General features: G+C 45.5%; 2 protein-coding genes across 2 annotated transcripts in view; both read left to right on the top strand.

Annotated features, from left to right (window-relative positions):
* Positions 1-5,777: 5,777 nt before the first annotated feature.
* LOC136644988 (complement C1q and tumor necrosis factor-related protein 9A-like) lies at positions 5,778-8,230 on the top strand. The gene is made up of 3 exons (XM_066621247.1): positions 5,778-5,943; positions 6,193-6,255; positions 7,425-8,230. The coding sequence occupies exons 1-3, from the start codon at positions 5,778-5,780 to the stop codon at positions 8,228-8,230; spliced, it is 1,035 nt and encodes a 344-aa protein (XP_066477344.1).
* Positions 8,231-14,882: 6,652 nt separating this feature from the next.
* MIPEP (mitochondrial intermediate peptidase) overlaps positions 14,883-18,605 on the top strand; it is a 66,204-nt gene continuing 62,481 nt past the window's right edge. Inside the window, exons 1-2 of the mRNA XM_066620669.1 lie at positions 14,883-15,070; positions 17,480-17,653. Of these exons, the coding sequence (XP_066476766.1) occupies positions 14,906-15,070; positions 17,480-17,653 (339 nt within the window). The 5' untranslated portion in view covers positions 14,883-14,905. The remainder of the gene's footprint in view (positions 15,071-17,479; positions 17,654-18,605) is intronic.

The raw sequence follows: 18,605 nt of genomic DNA, 5'->3' as shown, positions 1-18,605 counted from the left end.
AGCTTCAAGTACTTGTTCACTATTTTATAGCAACAAAAATGTTTGTTTTTCCTTTATTTTATATCCAGTCTTTCCCTATGAATTCAGAACCATTATTTTAAGACATAAAATTATTTGTTTAGCTGTCCCACAAACTGGACAGTCAGCATTGAACTGTTTGATCTGCTGTTTCAAATCCAAACAAATTGGGTAGCTCACATCTCCCCTGCAATGAGCTTGTAATTTTTCACTGAAAATGTTCCTTCACAGTCAAAGATCTACATCAGTCGGCTAACAAAAAATTTCCTCTGGTTATTTATCTGCTAATATTTGGAGTTTTGAACCACAGTTCTGACAGAAGCAAGAAGGCATTTACCTGCATTCCCTTCTGCTGCTGAAATGTGTTATAATAGAAAGCTCTTTCAAAATGCTCATCCAGCCTTCATCAAATGTCAATCCTTACTCCAACCCATAATTTTTTTCAGACATACACACAGAGGAAGCACCAGACTCTTAACTTGGTAACATTAAGGTAAATGTAGTAGTGGTGAAGATCATACTAAGCATCAAGTAACTTATCATGCTAACTTCCCCTGAGGGCTGGGGATAAGAATAGGCCCTCAGTTTGGCTGTACTTGTCATAAGAGGCGACTAAACAGCCACCAGGTAAATGAGACTCATCAGCCTGGGAAGGCAGCTCATCTGAGAGAAGGAAAACTCTGATCCTAAACCTCCACTGCCTTGTGGCTACATCCAGTTATGGAAAAGGCTTCAGGAGTCAACCTCGAGGCCAAATCCGGAGCCGGAGTCCCTGAGGCAGTTCATGGCTGAACACAGTCACATTCTGGCAACTCCTGCGACGCCACTGGAACCAACCGTATTGGCCTCTGCCTTTCCATTGGACCATTTCAGCAACGTGGAGAGGGGGGATTTGCTGGATGGGTAACAGCCTATCCTCCATACCTACTTTACCCAGGCTTCGCGCACTGGAGAGGACAGTCTGTTCCAGAACCACCATTCAGAGTGTGACACCATAGTCTTCCGAGACTGAAGGATGCCAACAAAAAACAAAAAATAATCATGCTAACTGCTCAATTAGTAACCAAGCTGGTGAATCTTGTAGGCCGCCTTTGCTGCTGCCACCTTGATGTTCTACAGCTTGCTCACAACAGCCAATAAGCCCTGAGCAGACAGAGGTGGGCTGCAGACAAGCCATCATGATAGGAAAGGGGCAGACTGGGATGGGGATTAGGCTGGGATGGGGCAGATTTTGGTGGCAATTGCATCCTCAGCCTGACACATTTCTCTGCAGCAGTTCAGATCTACACCAGCCAAGCTGGTGTAGGCTAATAGACCAAGAAGTGGCCGAAGAGATAAGTAAAATTTTTCTTTACCTCGTCCAACCAGCATGGTCCCCAGCTGGTCTGCAGTATGCAGCAGAGGCTACATCAGCATCCCTACATTCTGAAGGCCATCCCTGAATAGTATTGGGCCATGGTGTCATCAGAGCCGTATCCCAGTTTGACCTGGGATTTGAAAGTCCCTGGGTGAGACAACTTCAGTAATCTTCATTGCATTCTCCCTAGATCCAGCTCAGTATGCTCCCTGTTACTGGCTAGTCATCCATCTACCCACCCACTCTTTAAAATCCTTTGCAAAATACTAGTTGTGATGCTGCTATTTCTGTTCACCAAGTAATCATGATGAGCTGTTGTATTCTTTCCAGCTGATGTCTATTTTCGGAGTCCTAATAGCAAGAGATGGAAAGGCTTACTGTTATCCCAATGTAAAATAAGATGGTTTCTGCTTCCAGACACTAACATCTTCATCCTATACATTTAGTGTGATGTGTGCCCACAAGCTAAATAGCCAGAGATATTACCATTGTGAGCTGTTTATCACTTGATATTTTATACATTGATACTGGTGTATGAATTGTGCATGTGGAATTAAAACACCACTATTGTCAACAATAATATACAGAATTGGGCCCATGCTGCCAGGAACATTGATAGATAAAACTACTTGGGGGTTAGGCACAGATTCCAAACAGCTGAGATATGTCACATATGTTTGTGGCATTTGTTTATATCAGCACATCATATTTCATCCAAGGAGATCTTGGGTGAGAGCTTCCTTATTCAAAACATTGCATGAATTAATAATAATAATAAAAATAACTTTATCTCTACCCTGCCTTTCTCCCCAGAAGGACTTAAGTTGGCTTATAACAAAGGTTAAAACAAATTAAAAAACATAATTTAAAAACAGATAAAACCATATTAACAACATCATAAAAACAGTAGTCAGATCAAAAAGTAGTCAAGTAAAAGAGCATAGAGCAGCAAATCATAAAAGAATCAGGCCTGTAACCAGGTTTTTAAAAAAGATATTAAAAGATGTTTAAAAGGTCAGGAACTCAGCACTCCAAAGGAGGTTTTTTCTGCAACAAGAGTTTCAGAAACTGTAATGAGTTTCTTGTAATATTTTAAGTAACCACAAGTTGGTGATGCACTCTTTGGACAGAGGTACATGTCTACATTACCTCTGAAAAGCTGTCTGCCTGTCTGTCAGATTACTTATCAGTGAATCTCTTGATCTGCTGATAATAAATCATCCTACAGAATATTCTGGTGGAGTAAAAGTAATTGTCATATTTTGTGATTGCTGATTTGAGCAGTGTTTTTCATCTCATGGACCATTGTCAAGGCACACTATCAGGTTTTTTCTTAGAATTGACATGGAACATTGGTGGGAGGTTCACATCCCCCAATGGCCCTACTAATAAATGACCCTCCCCCAAACTCCTGCGGCACACCTGCAGACCATTCACGGCTCACCAATACGCAGCGGCACACTGGTTGAAAATCACTGGGTTCGAGCATGACTCTTCATGAAGTCCTCAATCTGAAATTCTCATTTTTTGGTGTTTCAATACTTTTATGATGAGTCTTTACAGATTCCCGGAGGAATCTGTACTTACTGCAAGAAGAGGGGTACACTGTAAGAAGAGGGGTACACTGATGCAGTAACACAAGAAGCATCTCATGTTCAAAGACAAGAAAGCTTTCATGAGCAGAAGTTGAAGATGACAAACAAAGCTTGTCCATCACCACCATGCCCTGCTGGTAAGTCCCCAGAGGCATTTTTGGAGATCCAAGAAGGCAGTTCTTGCACATTGCCAGACCAACATCATTTCTGGGAATAATTAGAATTTTTAATCAAGCTACTTGATGGAGTAGCTCAGACCTACCACAATTTGGTGGGTGGCATCTTGGTAAAATGCTACATGATTCATGATAACAGGCTTTTTAGGTTAGAATGGAAAGCAGTCAAAACATTGTGCATTGGTGATGATTGATATTTAAATGTTGGAATCATTCCACATCACATGTGTGGTTCACATTGGCATAAACCTGCGTTTTAATCATTGAACGCGTCTGAAAACTGAGTAACAGCTTTTGGAACTCAGTAACCAAACAGTCATCTGCCCTCATTTGGCCTTCCCCTACCCTCTTTGTGCATTAGTTCAAGATGCCTGAAAATGGAATCCGACTAGGCAGTGGTGGAAAGGAGAGGTAAGTCTTGAATGCAAATATGTCTGTAATTAGATAAATGGACTGTAGGGGTTAAAGACAGTATATGCCTTTCTTTTAGAGAATCTGTTGTGCTGGCTCTAGCACACAGGACTGCAAGATGAGAGAGTGATTCAAATAATATGAGGGATATGAACTGCTGAAGCTAAGCAGGCTTGCAATCCAATGCACACTTACTTGGGAGTAAGTTCCATTGAACTCAGAAGGACTTACTTCTGAGTAGACATGTATAGGCTTGTGCTGTTGGTTGTATAAACTCCCCGAATGGAGGACAAACTGGGCACCATATGTTAGCTCCTCTGCCGTGATAAAGGCCTAGGGTGAAACTTTTAAAATAATATATCTTAACATTTGAACAGCACTTTTGAAGGTTCAGAGTACTTCACATACAACTTACAGCTTACAGTAACCGTTGTTTAGTATTATTCTTCCCAGGTTGCAGATAGAGGGTTGAGGCTAAGAGGGAATACCTGCCTCAGGTCACCTAGTTAGTTCATGACAGAGGTGAAATTTGAACAAGAAATCTCCTGATTTGTAACTAAGGGTGCAATCCTAACCAACTTTCCAGCACTGTCATAGCTGTGCCAATGTGGTGTGCACTGCATCCTGCATTGGGGAGGCAGTCAAGGAGGCCTCCTAAGATAAGAGCATGTTTGCTACCCTACCTTGGGGCTGCAGTGTGGCTAAGTCAATGCTGGAAAGTTGGTTAGAATTGTGCCCTTAGGGACCAATCCTATCCAACTGTCAAGCACCTGTGCAGCTGCAATGCAGCCATGAGGCAAGGGAACAAATGTTCCCTTACCTTGTGAAGGCATCCATATCTACCCTCCCACCACAGGATGCAACACATATCCCATTGGCACAGCTACACCAGGGCTGTAAAGTTGGATAGGATTTGGCCCTTAGTCTCTTGCCATGACAGTATATCAAAGTATGCTTCATCTGGAAACTTCATCTGGATATGCTTCATCTGGAACCATTTAACAGGTTCAGTAAACATCTGTGTTTGACTCAAATGCTCACAAAAGTTTTTGAAAAAGCACACACTTGGAATGTGCACAAAAGCTTGAACCCATTTTGAGCCAAACATGGTGTGCTTATGTATGCCTGAACAACACCCAGTAAGAGACCAATATAAGGCACCTTCATAGTATTAAACCCTGCTTAAATGGGTTAAAGAGGCCCCTTTTAAGTCATGGTTAAGCAGGGCAAGAGCAATTTTTCCCTATCCATCCAGCGCAGCATTTTTTCCAATGCGTGTTAGCTGGTGTCTCCTTTGAGTGAGTGTTTTTGAATTGTGAGCCCTCTAAGGACATGGAACATTGTTTTACTCCAGTATGTAAGCCACTTTGGGCACAATCCTAACCTGAGCTGGAACAGGCAGGCCAACTGGCCTGCACTGCATCCAACACAAGTTTGGTGTGGGCTGGGGCGCAACTTGGAGTAAGAAGATTTTATTCCCCTTACCCCAAGCAACACCCCAGGCAACCCTATGGGCCACTCAAATCTGCGCCTGTGATTTTAAGGGCGCTAATTGAGCGGCCTGAGTAATGCCACTTGGGCCTGCACCACCACAGCCGGTCTCATTCCCCTCCCGGGCCCAATCTGTCCTGGGCCACCCTCTCCCCACCCTGAAACTCCCCACCCCACCTCTGTTCCTCCCTCCCACCACCCTCTCCTGCCTGAGCCAGCACAAACTCACCCTGTTCAGGTGCTGCTCTGGCTCCATGAGGCTAGTGCACATCTTTGCGCTGGCCTACTCTTCTCCCGAGTGGCTGCGAACATGCTTTACAGCACATTTGCAACACACGGGAGCCAACGCAAGGGACCACTTGGGGGGGCGGGTTTAGGATTGCTCTGTTTATTAACTTTCTTGTAGAAGAGAAGTATATAACTATTTTAAATAATAGTAATGATAACAACCCTTCCCCAATATCTGAATGAATGTTATGCAACATTTCCTGAAGTGCTGGCTGTATCTCAATGTAAAATGTGATCTCATGACAGTATGGATAAGTAGTCCTATTTATTTGAACTGTTGATTTGCCAAGAGGTTAGCATCGTCCTGTCCGCCCAAACATATTTAAAATAAGATGACAGCACCACATGTCTCTTTTTATGATTATGACTCAGCGTTTATATTGCACAGTGTGCTTGCCAGTCATTGAGGTTTTTTTATTCTTTCAGTTGAAATTAGAGATGATGAAACTCTGGATTGTTTTGCTGGCTGTTGCAGTCAGCGCAGAAGACGTACAAAAACAGCTCATTTGCACGGAAGGGTTTCCTGGAATCCCTGGGACCCCTGGACACAATGGTCTATCCGGCCAGGATGGACAACCTGGAGCAAAGGGGGAGAAAGGAGATACGGGTATGAGAATGCCTAGTTCTTTATCTTCTTTATCATGTAGGAGAATTTTTGAGGGGTACACAAGCATACATCCTACACGAATGAATCTTTTAGCTTATGGCCTATAAGGAGGGATTGCCAAAACTATACCTGCCAACATTTCATAGGTGACGAAAAGACCACAGTTATAACACCCCAGTTCTCATACATGAGATACCTTCTTTGAAAATGTAATTAACTAAAAAACAAAGTGTCTTTTGCTGCTTCTAGGTGAACCAGGACATCCAGGAAAACCTGGCAGGGACGGTGTAAGTGGCGAAAAGGGGAAACCAGGTGAGAGCAAAAAGTGGCTTCATTAGAAGTAGGTCTCTATCTGAACATGCTCCTAACAAAATATGGATGAGGGCAGAGTTACAGCTTTGTGGCTTTTAATTTCATGTCAAAACTTGCTCCTCTGAGGCAGAATCAAACGTAGGCCTACTCGGCAAAAACTCTAGTTTGAAGGATATTTGGTAGTGGGCATCTTAGTCCCCATGGACACTGGAAAGTTACAAGATGGAGGAAGCAGCTTGGGGCTGAGCCGTTTCTTCAGGTATCTCTCTCCGGCGCTTGCTTAGGATTTGCTTCATCTAGTGTGGGAAAAAGTCAACAAAGTCTTTTCAGAATCCCAAAATGATATGAAACAGGATGGCTTGGGTGTAGTTGAAAACAAAACTGAAGCGGACTGAATGGTTTTTGTTCAACTCTAACAACCCACCAACCTGACTCTTGTGTCTTGCTGAATCCATGAGGAAAAGACGCCCACAATTTAGATAACTGACCGGAACCTATAGGAAATGTCATGGAAAGGGAGGACATTTACAGTACTTTGAAGTCATGTCATGTGAGCAGTAGAACTAATCACTTCATTTGGAAGCAATTTCCTGGAATCACAAACTAACTTCATCGTAGGTCTGGAGTTTCGCTGCATTAAAAACCCTTTATCTAAGATGTAAGACTGCTCAAGAGGGCTAAAAATGAAGGGACATGGTGGTTGGCGATTTATGAGCAGCTTGGATGGTTTCATTTGTGTTCTCTTTTTTCCAAAATTGTGCTTACCTATGTTAACTGTCTCTTTCTAATTGTACGGATTACTGCTTCACTAGTCTATGCATATAACATTTTGCAATCTGGTGTATTTCTGGGAAGTAGACTGTAGGTGTTATATATTCCAATTGCGCTAGTCTTCAGCAATGTTTAATCTTTTTTTTCAATTTGTAAGCTACCTTTAATGTGGAATGAGGCTGCATATTGGTCATTGTTTCCGATTTTCTTCAGGTCTGCTGGTTAATAAATCAGGATTGCAGTTCTTATCTACTGAAAAGTACATAAATCTCTTGAGTTTAAATGGGATGGAAATATACATATCTGCCTATACAACAAATCCTTCCTGTTATCTTACCCGTGTGCTTCCAACACTGAGACAGACTTTTAAAAAATGATAATTGTTTTTCTCCGTTTAGGAGCTGATGGCAGAGTTGAAGAGAAGGGGAACAAAGGAGATAAAGGGGAGAGAGGTTGGCCTGGAAAATTTGGACCCAAGGGAATTCCTGGACCTGTGGGTGACAAAGGACAAAAGGGCGAGATTGGACTACAAGGTCGAAAGGGAGTAAAGGGCGACATTGGCCCTATTGGTCCACAGGGAAATAAAGGTGAAATTGGAGTCCAAGGTGTAATAGGCTTGAGGGGTCCCACTGGACCAATGGGCCAGGTTGGTCCTAAAGGAGAGATCGGAGGCCCAGGACCAAAGGGGAGTAAAGGAATTCAGGGTGAAAGGGGCTGGAAAGGGGATAGGGGAGAAAAAGGAAACATTGGTAGAACGCCAGTAATCCCAAGGAGTGCCTTCAGTGTAGCTCTTACTATTGCTACTAAGCTTCCACCTTCCAATTTGCCCATCAAATTTGACAAAATGATGTACAATGGCTTGAACCATTATAATCCAGCCACTGGGAAATTCACCTGTGCTGTCTCTGGTGTCTATTATTTCACCTACCACATCACTGTTTATTCAAGAAATGTTAGAGTAGCTCTGGTTAAAAATGGGATCAGGATGCTACACACTGTAGACAGGTACCAAGGTGGGGAAGACCAGGCCTCAGGAGGAACCATCCTGGAGCTTCAGGAAGGTGATCAAGTGTGGCTGCAAACCCATGGAGGCGAAACCTTCAATGGGTTGTACGCAGACCCTGATGATGATACAACCTTCACTGGCTTCCTTTTGTTTAGTACCTCAGAGATACAAGAACCTATACCGCTCCTTAGTGTCTGAGTTGTTGTTTTCATACAATGTCAATTGGTTGTATTCGCTGCTGCTGATCAATTGTCTTCGGCAATGTCACAATTAGTGTGGAAACAAAGCCACAACTCCCTGCCAACCTGCATGTTTGTGCTAAACGACATTTGCATGTTGTCTTGTTTATGATATTCCAAATGTGAGTTTGTTTGTTTGCTTGGATCTGAAAGCATTTAACGATCAGACTTGGATTTAATAACCCTGGCAAGAGTATCCATATAGGTTTCCATTTGGCTTGGAAGACCTATGACTTTAGGCTTTTCACTTTGCAGAGAAAAGTCACACTGGTTCAATTCCTTGCTCTGATCAGTCTATATAGCAATTTGAACTCTTGATGTCTTTCCTTATGAGACAGGGATTCTTGAATGCTGAAAAGACCGGAAAGTAGGAAAAGGAGAGGGCAACTGTCAGATTCCCTGAACGCTGCCAAAACAATAAGCTAAAGGGAGAGAAGGATCTTGGTTGAATATTGTTTAACCATCACCTCCAGGATTGCCATTATTTTGGTGCAACTTGCATGCTACAATGAAGACAGTAACACATAATATGGCCTTTCATTCAATGCTGCTGCAATCCACCCACATGGGATGGCAGGTCAGAGTCTTAATGCAACCAGAGTGGTTTATATTTTCCCCACAAGTTGCTGATATTACAGGTCCAGCCTTGTTATACACAGATTTTTTATACCCAAATTTGACTCAACAGGAATGGTCACTGCAAATGAGAAGGAATGTGCTGATCCCTGGAAAAGGGGAAAAATGCATCCCTTTAAATTCAGTTTAAAAAACTGAACAGTCCTTTAACAATAGCCTCCTTAATGAGGGAGAGAAGGCAGCTGGCTGACAATCCATCAATCCTTCTCTCTCCAGCAGACCCCTCCCTTCCCCAGCAGGTGAAAGAAAGGTGATCACTTTGCATTGGTGAAGGGAGGGGCTCAGTGAAATGCCTTTCCTAGAGCTTGGAGGAGGACTGATTGATGGTTTGTCTTCTTAATTACTCTCATCTTACATCACAAAGGTCAGCAAGGCTGTTTTTAAATCACCTGAGCAAAGAAACTTTGTTTTTAAAATTGATTTGCTATAGTGCCATCCTACAGTTTTTTATAGTACCATCCTATGGTTTTTTGCCATCCACATGAGTGCTTGGAACGGAACCCACGTTAATAATGAGGCTCAACTTGTATTCCAGCATGACCTATTCAAGAAGCTGGAAAAATGGAAGATAAGTCTGCATGGGTCAAATTAACAATGGCCAGCTATGCAGAGCCTGCAGTCAGAAATGACCTAAGGAGTTAGAGGTTCCCCTCCATCACTTAGCAAGAGGAAATTAATCTTGACAGTAGCATCTGGCAATACTCGAGATCACTTAATGAACTGATTGTTCATGATGGAACATAAGACAAGACTCTTACAACAGAAGAGTTCCTCTGTTACTTCCTAGTAAGAATTTTAAGGTTGACACCAATCGTCAAGGTAATTTGTAATTAACTCCTTCAAAGTTGAATTGCCGTATAGTCTGTTTTCTACACCCAGGAGAAGCTGGAGGCAAGAGTTGCCAGGTTCTTTGCAGCCTGGATAATTCTTTTTACTTCTCTGCAGCAGTAGATATGTAGGCATTGCTCTCCCCCCTCCCCCCACGCAGTTCCTTTGCTCCCTACCTTGCCTGGTGTCAGACAAGGAGGAAGTTGCACTTGTTTTAGAGGTTAGGAATAGGGGTGACAGCCGTAGCTACTAAAAACCAGATAATGCGTCATCTCAAGCCTCCCATGCACCTAAAGCAGTGTGTCCCCTTTGCTGACCTATTTGTTGTTTCCATGTACGCCACTGCCCTCCCCATTCTTCCTTTCCCCTTGTATATAGAAGATAGCAAAGGTGGTAACCCAGTGTAATCATGGTCAAGCTGTTTGCTTGCCCCCTCTCTCAGCTGGGCTGGCCAGAAAAAAGAAAAAGCAGCCCAGCAACAGTAGCCTGGCACCATTGTCAAGAGGCCACCTGCTCTCTTGGCAGGTTCAGGCCCAGCCAAGAAAGAGGGCAAGGCAAGTGTCCAGCCTGAGGAGTCAGTGGCTGCTGCCATCAGGCCACTCACCTCCCTCCCTCTGGACTAGGCCAGGCCTGCTGACCAAAGGGTCTGTGTCCAGCCAGCAGCAGTTGCTCTTGTGCCTCTTTGTGCTCACTCTCTCTTGGCTGGGACTGGCTAAGGGAGAGGGTGAGCTCCTGACCCAGAAGGCATACCAGCCACTCTCTTCCTCAGCCAGCTGAGAGAAGATGTGAGTGGCCAGGCAGAGTGGTCAGTTGGGAAATTGTGGGATGCATGCCAGGCAACAGCTGCCATTCAGCTGGCCCCACCAGCCCACCACCTGAGGCGGCTGCTTTGTCCTGCTTCATCAACAGGTGGGCCAGATGAGAAGACAAAAGAATTCCACAGGTTGCAATCTGGTAACTCTTGCCTATACCATATCCTGAATGTAGAAAATGAAGCTCTCTATGGAAATATGAGAAATTATTTTTTATTATGTTGAACAGGAAGGAGAACACCGGGCTAGCAACTGAGAAAATAAATTGGACAGGTTAATAAGGTTAGAGGCAATAGACACAGAATGCCAGATCACAATTAGGGTTATCATGTCCAGACTCAAAGGTGTTCCTGTTTCTTTAAGAGTTGCCAGAGAAGCTGATAATTTTACCATCAATGCCTGTTACTGACAGCAGAAATGATACCGTGTAGGATAGGGGTCTCCAAACCCCGGCCCAGGGGCCAGATGGGGCCTGCAGCAAGCCTCTTTCCAGCCCGCAGTTAATCTCTTGTCCCCTGAAAGCCTCTGGCCCACTCAACTGAACATGACCAGAACTGTGCTCTGATTGTGTTTGGAGGGTGTTCTGAGGGCCAGAGAGGTTGAATGAATGAGCCCATTCATTTATTCACTCATCTAAGTTCTATCTCTAATTTATTTACTTAAATTTTATATTAAAATTTTTTTTTACGGCCCTCCACACCACGCCAGATATTTGATGCGGCCCTCTGGCCAAAAAGTTTGGAGACCCCTGGTGTAGGACATTGCCTTCTGAACTGCTTTTAAAGGCAAAGTAGCCCCATCAGAAACTAGTACACTTGCATATTTAGGTACCAATTTCCATATCTGTAGGTTTAAAGAAATAAAGCAAGTAAGGATTTGTAGGATTGGGACCCATATGAGTATGCTTCCTGTTATATTAACAGTGATTTTTTTTTTTGTTGCCCCTTTCAAAAGCTGAGATAAAATCATCTTCCACACTTTATGACTCTGACATGGAACATATAATAAGAAAGATTTAAAAGTCAAGGCCATGTGGTTTCACTCACACTGGTACATGTTAAGCAACAGGTGAAGAAACAAGTGTGGATTAATTGCACAGTATTTCGGAATTAACGAGTGCAAAGCAAATCCTTCAATTGGAATGAAATATTATCTCCAATGGAAATACAGCATCACCAGAAGGCCAAATCTCTTCTTTGTATTGTTAATGATTCATTTTTTTACTACTGTTAATGTTGAGAGACTTCTCCTGAGAAGATAAAAAGGGATCTTGCAAAAATCATTCTGCCAACTCAGGGCTTTTCAGACTGGGGCATCACGACACCCCAGCCTGTGGGCCCTGGCCACCTTCACCTTAAGGGGCGGGGGCTGCCTGGCGGCAGGGAGGAGGATCGCGCCAGGATCATGCCGCTCAGGAGGCTGCAGGAGCTTGGCATGCACATTCCTGAGCCTCCTGGGGGTGCGGGGAGCCCTGCATGACCTTCTGCAGGGCTCCCTGCCGCTTTGAAAGCGAAAATGGAGTAATTGCGCCCTGCTTCCACTAAAGCGGAAGTGGAGTGCGATTGCTCCACTTTCACTTCTGAAGCTGCGGGGAGCCCTGCAGAAGGTTGTGCAGGGCTCCCTGTGCCCCTGGTTGGCTGCATGAGGCTCAGGTACATGCACCCAAGCCCCCTGAAGGGCTGAGTTCCCCAGGATCGTGCCGCTGCCTCCTCCCACCCCCACAAGAACTTAGAGCGGCTCAAACTCTCCAAGACAGTTTGAAAACCACTGTGCTAATTGTTTTCTGGTTGACAAAACAAGCAGTGGCGTAGCTAGAGCGGGTCAAAGCACTAAGTTCTGCAGGGAGCCTCCCTGTGGCATGCAAGCAGCCCCTCCCCTTCACAGCCATTCCAAGCAGGGGAGCAAAATGGAGGTGAATGCCTGGCACCAAAGGGGAAGGGCCACTTGCATGCCATAGGGAGGCTCCCTGCAAAACTTAGTGCTTTGCACCCCCTCTTGCTAAGCCACTGCAAACAAGAAACAGCACTCAGGTGCTACTGAATAAAGGACTTGAGTAAGCATCACACATTGTGACATATTTGCATTTGTAGTTAGATGTAATAAAGGCCACCCTGATCCAAGTCAGTTACAAGTGCTGCAAAGGTCATGTATTAGAATTGAGGAGTATGTTGTCTTAATGCCAACACATATATGGAAGGTGCCAGAATGAGAGACTAAAGGCAACACTAGACTGAGGGCCCAATCCTATCCAACTTTCCAGCACTGGTGCAGTCATAATGGTGCCCCAGAATAAGGGAACAAATGTTCCCATACCTTGAGGAGGCCTCTGTGGTTGCCTCTCCACCACAGGATGCAGCGCATGCCCCATTGGCACAGCTGCACCAGCACTGGAAAATTGGATAGGATTGGGCCCTGAGGCAGTAGTTCTGTGCACATTTACTTAAGAGTGCATCTCATTCAACTCAGGATTCACTTCTGAGTAAACAGCTACAGGATTACGTTGTGTGTTATTTAGCAGAATTGCTTGTGACCTTAGCCTCTTGTCTGAACACAGCCTGTGACAGTCTGCTGTGATGAAAAAGGAAAGAAATGCTATTTTGATGAAGCTGGGCAAGACAATTTAATTGTGCTTAGCTACTGTGATATAAAAGCAGCTCAGGTCTAATTACCTGTATTAAAGATTGTTTTCTGTGTTTTACCGATGTCTTTTTTACTTTGTCAAGTGGTACATTTAAAGCAGGGGCGTCAAACTCATTTCATACAGAGGGCCACGTAGCATTCATGATGCCTGCTAAGGGCTGGAAGTGATGTCATTAGGCAAGAAGTGATGTCATTAAACAGGTCATAACCAAAAATAAGCACTTTTTTCTCACTTAGGAACTCATTAGCTGCAAATGACAGAATCTTGACCATATTTCAAGATATGGGAGAGCCCAATTTTCATGTGGGCTGCCCTTTCAGCAGTAACACCTCATCACTACTCAGCAGCTGAAAGCTTGAGGGGTGCATAAAAAGCTTCCACGGGCTGCATCCAGCACCCCCCAGCCTCCCTGATTTAAACACCCCTGATTTAAAGTTTTCAAATGGAAAAAGTAACTCTAATCTTCACGAAGAAAGGCATCAAAACAAGCACCTCACAGCTTTACAAGAAATATTTCAAGTAAAATGAAAGGTTTTACTGCACCCACTTAAGATGCTACAAGTACTTCTATAAGCTTTTGGGCTACACAGAATTCATTATGCCTTTAGCCCTGTGGTGAATGGATCTGCACAACCTGAAAGCCTGCTCAAGGACGCTTTCTCTGATGACACTGAGGCTGCAATCCTACACTTACTTTCCTGGGAGTCAGCCCCACTGAATTCAGTGGGACTTACTTCTGAGTAGACACACCTAGCATTGGGCTGTTACAGCCTGGATCCTAAGCTATGCTGGTGCAGTCAGGTCACGTGGCCTGCACTTTATCCAGTGCAGCTGAGGAGGCGATTGGAGGTCCCCTTGGGGTAAGGGAATATATTTTCCCACGTAAAGTTCCAGCCACCACTAAGGGGCTACTCAGCAGAGGTGTATCTTGGGCAGAGCCTAAGGGGCACTTGCCCTGGCTGCTACTCCGAAGGGGGGTGCATGACAGCCCCCAGGTTCCAGTCACCTTTATGAAGACAGTCTCAGGGTGGACTGGAAGGCTTTTTTGAGTGCAGAAAAGCATGCTTTGGTGCTCTGTCCGCTGAACCTGTTTGTTGCCTCATGTTCCTGGTCTTGCTGCCAAGCAGCAGGGCTCCCACCAGACACCACCTCAAGTACCACTGGTGGTACCCATCATACCACTGGTTGAGAAACACTGGTCTAGCCCAGACCCTCCCTCTGTGCTGTTTGAGCCCAATCCTATGCCTCTCTACTCAGAAGTAAGTCCCATTACAGTCAATGGCCTCACTCCCAGGAAAGTGTGGATAGGATGGCAGCCTCAGAGCCCAATCCTGTGCCTGTCTACACAGAAGTAAGCCCCATTACAGTCCATGGGCTTACTCCGAGGAAAGTAAGCGTGGCTAGACTCGTAGCCCCGGAGCTCAAGCCTGTGCATGCCTACTCAGAAGGAAGTCGCCTCAGAGTCACTGGGCTTACTCCTGTGTAAGTGAGGACGGGAGCGGAGCCTTCCCGGGAGGGAGCGTCCAGCAGCCCCCTCCGAGCGGCACAGCCCCCGTCCCGCGCTCAGGCGACCCTCCGCGAGGCGGCCGGCGGAGGAGCCCGCAGAGCCGGGCGGGGGCGCGCGCGAAGGCTCCTCCTCGTGGCCCCGCCGCGTCAGCGCCTGCCGCCGGAACCCGGAACGCCGCGGCGGGGGCGGCGCCGGGCGAAGCGAGCCGCGATGCTGGCCGGCTGGAGGCGGGTGGAGCGGGCCGGCTGGCGCGTCCTGCGTCGGCTGGGCGGCCCCGGCGCCGGGAGATGGGTCAGCACCAGCTGGTCGCCGGTGGGCGCCGCCTTCAACGCCCGGCAGCAGCAGCAGCACCGGCGGGAGGCGGGCAGGAAAACGGTGAGCCTCCCTGCGGAGCCTCCCCCCGGCCTCAGCGCCTCCCGCTCCAGGGCCAAGTCCCGGAGCGGAGGACGCGGGGAGACTGAGACAAGAGTGTCCCTGAGCACGTGCAGAGTTCTGATCTGTTACACACCTCAGTCTCTCTAGATCAGTGGTTCCCAACCCAGAGCGGAGGATGCAGTGAGAGACAAGAGTGTCCTTGAGCATGTGCAAAGTTTTGATCTGTTACACGCCTCAGACTCGCTAGATAAGTGGTTCCCAAACCGGAGCATAGGATGTGGTGACAGCGTCCCTGAGCATGTATAGAATTCTGATTGGTTACACACCTCAGTCTTTCTATCAGTGGTTCCCAACCTGGAGCAGAGGATGCAGTGAGACTGAGATAAGAGTGTCCCTGAGCACGTACAACGTTTCAATCTGTTACATCAGTCTCTCCAGATCAGTGGTTCCCAACTTTTAGGAACCTGCAGACCACTGGGGCAAAAATAGTTGTGGACCACATATGGCTGTTGGGGGGGGGGGGTCCAGTCTCCACCATCTCTGAGTGCTGTCTTCTCCAAGCACTCCCCCACAGACTATCAGAGAGGACAAAGAATGGACCAGCCACAGCTGACACTTCAGTTGCGGTGGCTGTGAGCAGTCTGTTCCCTGCTCCATTGGTGGTCGGTGGAAGATGGCTTGCTCAGTAAGACACTGGAAGTGCTCAAAGGTGATTTTTTTTTCTGAGACCTTGCTGACCACTTCTCAGTTTCACGAGAAAACTGTGGTTCCATGGACCACAGGTTGGGAACCTGTGCACTAGATGGTCATGATTTTTCTCTCTCCACCTGCCTATGTCCTCACCATAGCCCTGCATGGAAGGTCAAGCTGAAAGAGACATTGACTGGCCTAAGGCATGTTTCTCAACCAGTGGTACAAGTACCACCAATGTGGTACTTGCCTGGTGGTACTCACAGGAACCCTAAACGCCTATCGCCCGACAGTGAGACCAGAAATGTGGCGCAACAGACAGGGGTAGGAGACTTGGTGGGCAGAGCTCCAAAGCATGCTTTTCCATGCTCAAAAAGCCTTTCGGTCCACTCCGAGCCTCTTACTGGTGTTTGTTGCGTCGCTTCTAGCCTCTCAACTCAGAAGTTACTGGTGATGAGGTTACCTCCGGTGGCACTTCGAACAGGTGAACCACGTGAAGGGGTACAGTGGAGGACAAACCTTGAGAAACACTGACCTAAGATCAAAGGGATGCATCAGGTTCTCAGTGCCTTTTCCTCCTCACACATAAACCGCCATCTAGGGTTACAGCAGTGTTTCTCAACCAGTGGTACTTTGGCAATGATGTCATCACCAGTTACTTCCAGTGGTGCTTCGAATAGGGGGAACATATGAAGTAGTACAGCAGAAGACAAATGTTGAGAAACTCTGGGCTGGAGTGATGGCTCCTGTGGCAGAATCATCCTAATTTGGAAGGGTTGTGGCTTTTTCCCCCCACTGAACTCCCTAATGTAATTAATATACAGCAAGAGAAGCTTTTTGCCCTGGGGCCTGAACTGTCAGCCTGGGGAGAACTTCTCACATGGATTTTTCTGCCTGTTGTATAGCTGTTAATGGTCCAGGAGCAAAAGCTACTCACTTGGTAAACTGCAGGACTCATTAAGTGTTGTTCCTTTGCAAAAATGTTTTGAATGTACTGTGTCTGATGTAAGCACAGGTGCATGTACTGGCAATTTATGGCAGTTGGGTTCAGGACTCACTCATTTACATCAAATCAGAGTTTTCCAAGTGTAATTTCTCAGTGTCAACAGCCATTATTAAGCTGTGAATGCAAGTTTTGGTCTAGAATAGATGCTGGAATAGTACAGTAATTTAGGACTAATGTATTTAAATACAAAAAAAAATGTATTGCCACTTCAATGAAATGGTCCTCAAATCTGCAGTGAAGTTCTGAAACCGTTTCATAGTTAACAGGGCAATCCTATGTGTGCTTACCAAGATAAATCCTACGAATTTGGTGGGTCTTGCTCCCAAGTTTAAGGGCTCAATTCCAATCCAGCATTCTAGCACTGATGCAGCCCTTAGGCAAGGGAACGTTCCCTTACTTTGAGGAACTTGGAGGTTCCCCCCAAAAGATGCAGCGCACACCCCATTGGCACAACTGCATCAGCACTGGAAAGTTGGATAGGATTGGTCCTTAATTATGTATAGAATTGCTGCCTTAATAATGTAACTGTAGTTTTGCTTGGCATCATTGCATTGAGTCACAAATATGATTTGGAAAAAAGGTTATTTGTATAATTGTTTACACATATAAGAAAGCTGAAATGTGGAAATTAGGTTTTGCAAACTGTAGAGTTACTGTGAAACAGGAGATCAAAGAAAATATAAAATTTACTTATATTGTTCTGTGTGTTTTAGGGACTCTTTGATGTACCAGAGTTGCATTGTCCAGAAGGATTTCAAAAAGCTCAAGAAAAGTCATTGCGAGAAACGGAACAGCTTGTACAGAAAGCATATGTTACACCTCCTGGGAAGGAAATAGTCATGATCTTTGATCAACTTTCAGATGCCTTGTGTAGAGTAGCAGATCTAGTAAGACACCTTTAACTTTGAAATTACCTTTTGTTAACTGACAATAATTATAGTACAGTAAATGCCAATTAATTGTAGTCTTGTAATTTCTTGAAATGTGACAGAAAATACACCAGCGTTGCAAGTTACTGTGTCCAGGCCCGGCCTCAAGGGAAATGGTGCCTGAAGTATCCCAGGAATTCTGCCACCCCTAATTACTTCTGTTGCCCCTCTCCTCCTCTGCCTAGTTCAGAAGTAGTGGTGGACCTCTTTGCCTCCCACTGCCATCCCCCCTTCAATTTAGAAGATGAAGAGGTGGGCCTTTGATGCCCACCTGCCACTGTAAGGGAGGCAACAACAGTAGCAACCCTCTTTATGATCAGGCAGTGGGGCTTGGGACCCCTCTGTTAACCCTCCTACCTGCTTTCTTGTTTCCTTTTTCCTATGTTTTGAAATAGAGTGGTAAAGTGAGAATGGAACAGAGAAACTGAAAGAAGCAGAAGTGGGGCAGTGCTTCTCCAGGCTACCTTGTTCAACCATTCTCTGCCACTCTTATTTCAAAACATATAGCAGCACAGCATGGAGGAAAATAGGGTCTAAGTGAGGCAGCTGCGGAGGTGGCTAGATGGATGCAGGGTACCTCTTGCCCACCTGCCTGCCAGCTGAGGCAGCGTATCTAATGACTGAACTGATTCTGACAATATGGTATATTGGAATGAGAAACTAAATATGACTTTAGTTTGAAACAGATCAATCTTACTCTTGCTGATTACTAAGTAGCATTAGAAATTAATCATAGTGCCAGAGAATGAATACTGGGCTTGTAAATGTGTCACTTTTAGGCTGGGATTTGATTAGCTGGAAATTCCACTGAAATCAGTGGGACATTCTTATATTCGGGATTAGAATTCCAGTTTTGGTGTTTCAGAGGAAAATTGGCAAAGAGTTCTGTGGTCTTAATGTTGTCACTGTT

This window comes from Tiliqua scincoides, chromosome 3, assembly GCF_035046505.1.
Source record: "Tiliqua scincoides isolate rTilSci1 chromosome 3, rTilSci1.hap2, whole genome shotgun sequence".
Classification (NCBI taxonomy): domain Eukaryota; kingdom Metazoa; phylum Chordata; class Lepidosauria; order Squamata; family Scincidae; genus Tiliqua; species Tiliqua scincoides.
Note: the sequence above shows the minus strand (reverse complement) of the source record. Positions and strands in the feature narration are given on the sequence as shown.